This window comes from Antedon bifida, chromosome 7 (genome assembly GCF_963402885.1).
Source record: "Antedon bifida chromosome 7, ecAntBifi1.1, whole genome shotgun sequence".
In the NCBI taxonomy this organism is placed as follows: Eukaryota; Metazoa; Echinodermata; class Crinoidea; order Comatulida; family Antedonidae; genus Antedon; species Antedon bifida.
In genome coordinates this window covers 18,789,172-18,800,083 of record NC_136232.1, presented here as the reverse complement: position 1 = coordinate 18,800,083, position 10,912 = coordinate 18,789,172, and the positions used below count along the sequence as shown (strand labels likewise).

At 31.7% G+C, this 10,912-nt stretch overlaps 1 protein-coding gene across 1 annotated transcript; it reads right to left on the bottom strand.

Annotated features, from left to right (window-relative positions):
* Positions 1 to 1,202: 1,202 nt before the first annotated feature.
* On the bottom strand, positions 1,203 to 7,612 carry LOC144848963 (uncharacterized). The gene is made up of 8 exons (XM_078705916.1): positions 7,508 to 7,612; positions 3,278 to 3,410; positions 2,918 to 2,989; positions 2,525 to 2,596; positions 2,369 to 2,404; positions 2,123 to 2,167; positions 1,772 to 1,834; positions 1,203 to 1,278 (listed from the first exon to the last, which is right to left on the bottom strand). The coding sequence occupies exons 1-8, from the start codon at positions 7,581 to 7,583 to the stop codon at positions 1,203 to 1,205; spliced, it is 573 nt and encodes a 190-aa protein (XP_078562042.1). The 5' UTR covers positions 7,584 to 7,612.
* Positions 7,613 to 10,912: the final 3,300 nt, after the last annotated feature.

Sequence of the window (10,912 nt, the reverse complement as noted above, 5' to 3'; positions counted from 1 at the left end):
TGACACGAAAAGGAAAGCATGATCAAAACATTATCTACAGTATTATAGTATATAGTAACTTTTAGCTTTAGGAGTTTTTGCAGAAAAATATGAATAATTTAACAAAAATTATACATATATTTTGATAATATTCTAAAACACTTGAAAACTACAGTCTTCAGGAAATTTTCGTGGTCCAATTTTGGGAAAATAAAGATCAATTGTTCAGCAACATATTTATTTTTACACATTTAAATAGAGCAATCAGACTGTGCATACGATTGATACATAGGTACATTTCGTTATTGACGTTATTACAATATTTTCAGTTAAATCACAATTTCATATAGAGGGTCACAGCAAGAAACATTGAGTTTTGTAAAGAGACTGTTTATTTATTTTTCATCTTACCGCGCTAATTGCAAGTCCTCACTTTCAATTGACCATGGATGTAACCAGGGAATAGTGAAATTCCATTCTTCCCTTGTTGTAACCATAAATCTAATTTACAGGTTCATGGTTGTAATAGGAATTGAAACTTACAAAATTAAAAGTGACGAAGCAAAAGGAGAAAATGCGTTCCGATCTATGCTAGTTATATCATTGTCATCTAAATTCCTGTTAACAGATTGATAGTAATAATTATGATTACACGTACAAAATTTAATAAAAAGACTTACTGTGGCCTAATAGTTAAGCATAATTTTCTAAATCTGTTGTATATTGGCATTTTCAATATTTGGAATGATTAAACAATTTAGTGTAATGCATGCAATAACCGGTTAAAATGGAATTGAATTCTATTATAAATAGCAAGCTTATTTCTTTGACATCTGCTAATAAAGCATGTATTCCCTCTCTAAGGCCTTATAATGTATAAAATTTTAGAAGTTTTATATAGTTGGAAGTATAGAATTTGAATTAAACATCAATAAATGATAGTGAATAAAGCAGTCAATAGAATATTTTCTTTCTCGGACATTAAAGTGATAAAGCTATCGTATGTTTTGACATCCATGGTTTACACAAGTTAAATCAATGATTATAATAAAATTGTATAGAAGTATTAAGTAAAGTATTATTTACGATATAAAGAAGAATTATAAATAATATAAAATATTTATCATCAATTGGTAGTGTTATTGCTCGTACGTGATGCGTGCGTTAGTGCGTATAAATAACTGTCTCAGATTATGTGAATGTTAATAACTACAGTCAAAATCTTACAGTTCTTCTAATAATTTCAAACCAGTAAACACATTGCCTGATATTTTCTTCATTTTGTTTCCACTTAAGTCCCTTCAAAGTAAAAACAACGTACATGTGGTTTTAATATTATGCTAGAACATGACATTTATTTTACTATTGTCTAAATAACAGTAAATAAATGAATATGTAACAGTAACATACGTACAGTTGTTTTAATCGTGTCAATTCAGAAAACATACTGTTTGACCAACTTTGATCAAAAGGTTCGGCCTCCGGCTTCGGATATTTAAATTTACATATGTCCCTTAAAAATTACCAAAACAGTGTTTGACAAAGAATAAAATATTTAAAAAAAATAAAGCTCGCCATATTACTGAACTTAAAGTTAAATAAATAAACTTATGTCTGAAAAAAAACTCCCTGAAGAGCCACTCATAATATAGGTGACTATCTCTCGTAAGCTCTCGTTTCCATGAAGTTGGATGTACAGTTTGTATTAATATTATGAAATAATTCTTTAAACATTTATTAATATCAGATTATCAGATTGTGTAAACGATCGTAATTTCAGAAACATACTTACTGTTTCTCCGATGAGTAATTTCCTGACGGTGTATTTGTTCGGTTATTTTTATGTTGAGTTACTCTTTAAAGTTAAAAAATACACAGTATCGTTAAAGTGATTCTAATGTAATTTTCACCCACTTCATTCTTTCACTTTGTTAGTTGTGAGATTGGATAAATGACGGTTAGTAAATGTTATAGAAAAATACTTCCATTTTTAATTAACTTACGCTAGTACCACTCAAATTCCTTCAAAGTAAAAAGAAAGTATATGAAGTAACAAGTGACTTTAAAATACTTGTTATTTCAGGACATATATTATACAACTCATTAATGAAAGGTGTCGGTAAGAATACATAAAAATACTTACGATTTTGTCGAATTACTAATTATATTGGCTGGCTGAAGGTTTTGCCTTTAAAAAAACAAGAAACATGAATTTAACGGTCTTTGGTCCACACCATCATCACTGCCTTTCCCTAACCTACCCACTCCTCGATATGTCGTTTGTATTAGATCCACAGGTAAGTTCTCAACTCTTTATACTACTTTACAGTCGGATGTGATAAATGTCAGATTGCGTAAACGTTGGTAAATGTTACAGAAAAATACTTACGCTTCTAATTCACTTACGCGATTACCACTCAAATTCCTTCAAAGTAAAAAGAGAGTGCATAGTAACAAGGCATGGCTTTACAATACTGGACAAATTGCACACTATACGTAATACGTATACTATAAGATGTCAGAAATAATACAGAAAAACACTTACAGTGTTTTCAATGCTTTCAAATCATCAAATACATTGTCTGGCAATATATTTATTTGGTTATCACTCAAATCTCTTCAAAGTAAAAAGAAAACATGCAGAGTGAGATTAGATAGTTTTAAAATAGTTGTTATTTATGAAAATTATTAAATTACATTACAGTAAGTATAAAGCCAACTCCATCAGGGATGACGATGATGATGATGGTGATGACGACGATGATGATAATGATGATCAAAATAAAGATCGAAACGTTCATGACTTTCCTCTTGGAGTAAGTTTTACACTATGTTATGTAAACATAATCATTCCATCAGTCTATTGGTTTAAGAATTTAATGTTCAATGAGATTGTATAAAAATCATTAAAAAAAATATGTTACAGAACAATATTTACAACTCTTCTAATGATGCCAATCCAGTAAAAGCATTTTCTGGCAAGCTATGTATTCTGTTAGATTTGAGAACCCTTCAAAGTAAAAACAAATGACTGTTATTATTTTTATGATTTGAATTGGTTTTTTTTCTATTGTCACTACAGGCTTATGTTATCTCATCGTTTACGAAAGCGCTGGGATAGTTGACCAATTTGAGATATTTTTTATTGATTACGAACACTCGTAAATCGTAACTGTATTTCGTAGTGGTGGACATTTTATTTAAAACATACCATAATTTCTCTGACCTTATAATTATAGCCGTAGACGGCTACGGTATTTAATAATTCCACAAAAATTGTTAACAACTTTATACCTACAAGCGTTGTATTTTACACTGCTCGTTGTACTCGGCCAATTCTTGCAGGTTAGAGCAAATAATATATGTTTGGTTAGCAGTAGGCCTACACGTGACTGTACCACCGTCACAATCACAACCGTCTGGGCAATTAGCTTTATGTGAAAACAACAATATAATAGATATCAACTCAAACAATGAATGATACAGAAGGTTAATTTCAATGAAAACAATTTACACAGCAATTGGTAGAATATTTTTGTTTTAATAGTTTTGTTCATATTTATGAGGAAATAGAGAAAATAATTGCATGATGTGAAAGATGGGCGGAATGAAAATATGACATTTAATCTTTTACAAATGGAAAAAAGAATTATGAGTTTTACTTTTAAGATAAACAATTGAAAGAGGGCTTAATCCCTGAAAGAAAAATCTTGAGTCGGGTAAAGCAAATAAAAATACAGGAGGAGGGAGACAACTGAGAAACAAGTTCCTATTACTTAAACGGTTTTAACTGTTACTTCGCTCGCTCCCCCTCTAGGACGTGTATACGATGGTTTATTATTTTATTTTTTTAAATTAAAAACTTGGACGTTTTCTGTCGGTTACCATTATTGAAATGCATGATATTCGTAAAACTAAACCTACTCTGTTTCACAATGTCTTAGATGATTAATAACATTTTAAAGTATAGTGTTTATTGTTTGGTAGGGCCCTTGTTATGCGGTGTAAAACTAAACCTACTCTGTTTCACAGTGTCTTAGATGATTAATAACATTTTAAAGTATAGTGTTTATTGTTTGGTATGGCCATTGTAGGGCCATTTGAGGGAGGTGCTTATTCGAGGGATACGTTTAATTTGTTAGTTTTAATAATAATATGGCAACATTTAAAATCCTCTAATAGATATAAAAAGTGGTAAAAAGACGCTTGATAAATTGTAGATAACAGTCCGATGAATTCTAATACAAATAGTATAATTGTATGATGTTTTATTGGGAAGGTGTTCGGCGTTTATCCAAATAAATACAATCCTAATTGGTATAATTAATACATTATTTAGTTTGAACATCTTGTGAAACTAACTTCTGCGACAGAGTGGGCCGTTTCGGCCTAAGAAGGAAGACATTGTAACATGGGCAGAAGTATCTCAGGGTCCTAACGGTACACAGAGAGCCCACAGTTATTCCTGCCAGCTTACTCAATAACTCGGCTATCAGGGTTTCACTCGATTTCAAACAAAAGGTCTTATCATCAGTTCTCCCTATGTAATTTTATATACTATTCCCCACAATATACTCTGATGCGTTATGGCGTATATTTAATTTAATCTTTATTAATTTGCAGTATAAATTTTATTTTGCTACTGCACCTTCACACGCGCGGTCCGAAAATAAACAAAAAAACTAAAATGACTATCGCCAACAACGGCCAACTTAGTTGAAATCAGGAAGTTGCAAGGTGAACCCGTGGACTCGCCGTGAACCCGGAAATTATATCTAGCGGGCACAGTTGAAAATCTACCGATGAAATCAGAAATTTTGTTTCAAAACCCTTTATAATAGGCTAGTCAATCTATAAAAAAAACAGCCCAAAGTGAAACAAATTGCAAACAGAGATTTTCCTTTTTTAAATGGTCATATATGATGAGGAGATTAAAATTTGAGCATCACATCTCTGTCACTCATCCCGACGATATGCAAATTAGCTTAAATATGCAAATTAGGGTGAAATGACAGGGTTACCATATCTCAAAAACTACTAGTCCGAGAGAGATGATTTCTTCACTGATTTATTCAAAATGTATATATTAAATATATTTACTCTAATGAAACATTTAAAAAATGACCGGAAGTACAACATTTGACCTTCGACCCCATTTCTCAATGTTTGCATACACAATGTGACTAAAATGTATGTAGAGACTTTATTTTGCCCTCAAATGACCCAGACATAGGTTCGTAATAGCCAGCGTAGGACCACTTTGTAATTCCCAAAATCACACCTTTGTCACAAACCTCGAAAGTATGCAAATTAGTAGTACAATGTCAATAAAATATGCAAATAAGGGGGTGAAATTACAGTTGTACTGTATCTCGAAAATATCTGAGTCATTTGAGGCCAAAACAAAGTCTGTACATACATTTTAGTTGCATTATATGCAAATATTGAGAAATAAGGTAGAGGGTCAAATGTCATACTTCCGTTCATTTTTTGTAAAATGTTTCATTGGAGCAAATATAAATATGTACATTCTGAATACGGCTGTGAAAAAATCAACTCTCTAGCATTAATTGTTTTCGAGATATGGGAAGACTGTAATTTCACCCCCTTATTTACATATTTCATGTAATTTGTACTACTAATTAGCATAATTTTGAGGTGCATGACGAAGGCGTGATTTTGAGAATTACAAAGCGGTCCTATGCCGACTATAGGAAACCTGTATCCGAGTTATTTGAGTCCAAAACAAAGTCTTTACAGACATTTTAGTCGCATTAAATGCAAACATTGACAAATGGGGTCGAGGGTCAATTGTTGTATTTCCGGTCATTTTTTTCGTAAAATGTTTCATTAGAGCAAACATAAATATGTACATTCTGAACAAGTTTTTGAAAAAATCAACTCTCTAGCCATAGTGGTTTTTGATATATAGGAACCTGTAATTTCACCCCCTAATTTGCATATTTCATGTAACTTATACTAATAATTTGCATACTTTGAAGGTGAGTGATACAGGTGTGATTTTGAGATTTACTAAATATAGTCCTATGTTGGCTATTAGAAACCTGTATCCGAGTCATTTGAGGGCAAAACAAAGTCTCTACAGACATTTTATTTTCATTCTATATGCAATATTGAGAAATGGGGTCGAGGGTCAAATGTCATACTTCCGGTCAATTTTTTTTTGTCTTATGTAGGTTCGACCCACTTTTATTTCTTCATCAATAAAATGTTCGTTTACAATGCATTGCACTTGATTAATATAATATTATAATACAGTACAACTGACATTAAATAACTTTCAATAAATACCTCTTATATCTCACTCCTACCATATATATAATAGTAAAAAAAGAAGATCAATTTTGTTAAATGTTTCATTGGAGCAAATAGAAATATGTACATTCTGAATACCAAAAAAACCAACTCTCTAGCATTAGTGGTTTTCGAGATATAAGACAACTGTAATTTCACCCCCTTATTTGCATATTTTATTTAAATTGTATTACTAATTTGCATACTTTCGAGGTGTTGTACAAAGGTGTGATTTTGGGAATTACAAAGTGGTTCTATGCTGGCTATTAGGAACCTATGTCTGGGACATTTGAAGGCAAAATAAAGTCTCTACAGACATTTTAGTCCCATTGTGTATGCAAACATTGAGAAATGGGGTCGAAGTTCAATAGTTGTACTTCCGGTCATTTTTTCGTAAAATGTTTCATTAGAGTAAATATAAATATATACATTTTGAATAAAAAAATCAACTCTCTCGGACTAGTAGTTTTTGAGATATGTTAACCCTATTATGTTTCACCCTAATTTGCATATTTAAGCTAAGTTGCATATCATCGGGATGAGCTAGTGACAGAGGTCTCCTCATCATATGTGACCATTTAAAAAAGAAAAATCTCTGTTTGCAATTTGTTTCACTCAAAATGATAAATTGACTAGCCTATAATATCTTCCTAAGATAGAAATATGGAACAATATCGTAATAGTGGAAAAATTTAACTAATGTTATCAAATCCACGTTTCGCGGTACATCTGAGATAGATAAGGTAGGTATCAAAGGCGGAGATTTATCCCGAAGTTTTTCCATTGTGCTCGCCTATGTCAGAATTAACCATAATTTATATATAGGTCTAGATAAATTATGAAATTTTGCTGAAGCTGAAAGAAATGTATAGATTGCTAATTTGAATAGATTTAACGTATTGTAACGAAATGTATTGTAACTCAATATTATTATAACAGATTAAGACAGACGAAGAATATTATATTTCAATACAAAAGTTAATGACAAAAACAAAGATCGACGTTTCGGTACCATCAAACCATTATTCAATTAAAAACCAAATAATAATCTTACATGCACTAATCACGTCATGTTGGCGACAGACCCAACAAGTTTGACATGACATGCTCTGAGGGCTAACCTCCTACTAAAGTAAATACACATTTTGCTTTGATGGAAATATTGTACTCCAGAATAATTACATGCATACATAGACATTAATTTAAATCATACCTGAAGTATTATTGCAGCAGTAAGCAAATGGTGCAGTCAAGATCAGTACGAAAAATAATTTCAAGATGATAATCATCCTCGCGTTACGCAGTTCTATTCTCGTTGAAATGCACGTTTCGTCTGTTGATAAAGTTCACTTAATGACGACAAGGAATAGAAATGTATTCACTTGGTTGTTATTATCATGCTATAAATAATTTACCATTTCGTTTTAGCATTGATTATAGTGTGTTAATAATTTATTATTGTTTTACTGTAAGTGTTATCAAAGATGTTCAAAACACTAAAAATAATAGTCTTTGTTGTAAATAAAACAAGGCCATATAAATGGCTGCAGTCGCGTGCTCAAATTTGAGTTAGTGTTTACCGACCGACCAACCGACCGACCAACCGACCAACCGACCGACATAGTGAGCTGTAGAGTAGAGTAAAATACTACAGTGCTGCAATTTGCTTTAAAAGAGAAGGTGTTAGATGAAAAAGGAACTCTTATAGATTATCAGAAGAGGTGGCAAGAGGAGAAAACCAAGGGCTGGAAAGAGAAAGCCCTACATGGAGATTCTTGATGATATTATTAAAGAAATGTTGTAAAACAGAAATCGGGCAAAAAGAGTACATATTAAAGTTTAACGCGCAGTGCGCGTGCAAAAATCTGCGCACTCGTGGCAATTTTTTAAACGCTTAAAATTTCCTGAAACGTACTCTAATTTCATCGAAAATAAATGTTGACAATTTTAAGCGCGCGTACGCATGCGTTATATGCGCTGCGCACGTAATTGTATTGCCATATGATGAAATATGACCTGAAATTTATGAGTACCAAATGTTATTTAATTGTAATTCATGCTTGTGAAGATATGATTACAAACGTGATTTCGTTAAATCGTGCGTAGACCGCGTAATTTTTTATTGCGCACCGAAAAAACCTAACCACGTCGATTCCTGGCCATAAGGAATATACTGTAAAAAATTGACTTAGCTAGATGAAACTGATATCAAGACAAGGCCATATAAAGTTAGTGTTTACCGACCGACCGACCGACCGACATAGTGAGCTGTAGAGTCGCGTTGCACGCGACTAAAAAGGGAAACATTCGATTCGGGATGATAAACAATTAGAAAACGGTCAACGTGATGTCCTTTTTCAATAAAAAATTACATGAGAATGTGTTGCGAATAGAAACTACCCAGATAAACACTGATTCTGGATGATCTAAACACTTTTTTTTTTCAGGTTTGAACAATGTGATATACGGAAAAAACAAAATGAAAATATTATGGGATGAGAAGAAGGAAACAACAATATTCAAATTAACACAACTGATGTGGAAAAAACCCTTAAAAATGTCAAGTCCAAGAAAACCACAGGGTCAGATTTGATATCGGGGAAAGACTTGTTATTTTCAATTGAAGTATATTTTTCATTACCTATTTCAGTGGTCGGTTGTCGGTTATCCAAAAAATGTACTGTTTGTAACGTTTATAGGCCAGTGGTATTGACAGCCATCCCCATGGGATTATTATAAAAAATACATTAAATAATGAGACGAATGGTATGATTGATAGCAATCAATTTGCTTATAGAGCAAAAAGGGGAGTAGTTCACGCAGATGGTGTATGTATGGTCGTCTTGAATTTCCAAATATTATTTCTAGAATTTTCTTACAGCGTTCAATACGATCCAGCCTCATTTACTTACTGATAAACTATTACAATTAGGAATAAATCCACAATTAAACCTCTGGATTTCTGATTTCTTAAATGAAAAAACACAGATTGTCAAATGTAGGTGTAGTGTGTCGTAGTAGTGGTAGTGAACTTGTAATACGGGTGCACCACAAGGATGCGTTCTTTCTCCCTTACTTTTTTCATTATATTCTTTTTAGATTTTTACAGTAATATTGATCCAAGTAAAAATAATTTACAGTTTGCAGATGACACTTGCCTATTGATTTAATTTAAAATAATCCTTGTTTAATGAATATGTTGAATCAATTATAGTATGGTGTATGAAAACAAAATTTTCTTGAACTAAATGTTTTATTCCTCTGTTGTTCAATCAATTGTATTGTATTATTATTATTTGGTTTTCTCATATCAATGTTAACAGCCAAAGTCAAATTAAACAAAATTGTAAAGAAGGCCAGCAAAGTTATCGGTGTCGAATGAAATCTCTAAATGATATGTTTAAAATGTTTAACTAAACTTAAAATTAACTCAATTTTACAAGACTCAATCCACCCATTACACTCATATATTATACACATATATTATTATTAGCAGATCAGGAAAGGGCTAGACTGACACAGAAAGCAATTTCCACAAACCGTTTCAGATGTTCAACACTGTACATGGCATGCAATTTATTTAACCAAAACTTAAAAAGATAGTAACTTGTATTCGTTTATTTAAATATTTATCACTTTGTCTTATTTAATAAACTACTATGGTACAAAACATATCTCAAAATTGTAAAATGTTGACAATAAAGTAGACTTGTATTTTGTATCTAAACATAAAAGTCTTTAAACACCGGTGCTTTAAACATACTATTTCATCACATCATTGGTAGAGCTGTAATGATATAATATAAATATGTCTAAGTTTTATCTTCGGGATTAAATCATCTGATATAGACCTTACAATTGAACTAGGGGACACTATTCGATCTAGATAAAAAAATGTTTTTAAAGAGTTTTAGGCCAGAACGAAATATAAAAGTGATGCTCATAATTTTATGTCGTTTTTTCATTGACGAATATCTATTGTATATGAATAAATGTGATTTTTTCTATTAGCTTTAAGTCATGGCCTAACATCTTTCTGGAACAGTTTTTACAGCGTAACCCGTGTGGATAAGCAAGCTGATTTTTTCTACCATCTCGATGTAGATCAAATTGATATGAAGTCATAATTTTAACGGAACATTCCAATTGAGGATGAATAATATAAAACAGATACTTTAGGCTAGTCAATCTATCATTTTGAGTGAAACAAATTGCAAACAGAGATTTTTCTTTTTTAAATAGTCACATATGATGAGGAAATCAAAATTTGAGCATCACACCTCTGTCACTCATCCCGATGATATGCAAATTAGCTTAAATATGCAAATTAGGGTGAAATTACAGGGTTACCATATCTCAAAATTTTTAATTGATTTTCACTGATTTATTCAAAATGTATGTAAATGGTGAATGTCTTGGTAAAATAGGTTTATCAGGTGGAGGAAATATGAATGTACCATAATGGTGTTACACTGACAAAGGATGGGGACCTGATTGTTGCAGACTGTTACAACCACAGAATACAAATGTTTGATGCAAAATGATAAGTTTATGAGAATTCTTGTATGCAAAGGTGAGGAAGATCATGTTGTTCGCCCTAATTATATTGCCATATATT

What these genes read in the sequence shown, in the direction of transcription:
- LOC144848963 (XM_078705916.1), bottom strand. Translation starts at nt 7,583, where the DNA reads ATGATTATCATCTTGAAATTATTTTTCGTACTGATCTTGACTGCACCA. An exon ending in CTGCTGCAATAATACTTCAG is followed by an intron (nt 3,411 to 7,507) that starts GTATGATTTAAA and finishes TTTCACATAAAG; the next exon opens with CTAATTGCCCAGACGGTTGT. An exon ending in TTGAAAGCATTGAAAACACT is followed by an intron (nt 2,405 to 2,524) that starts GTAAGTGTTTTT and finishes TTTACTTTGAAG; the next exon opens with GAATTTGAGTGGTAATCGCG.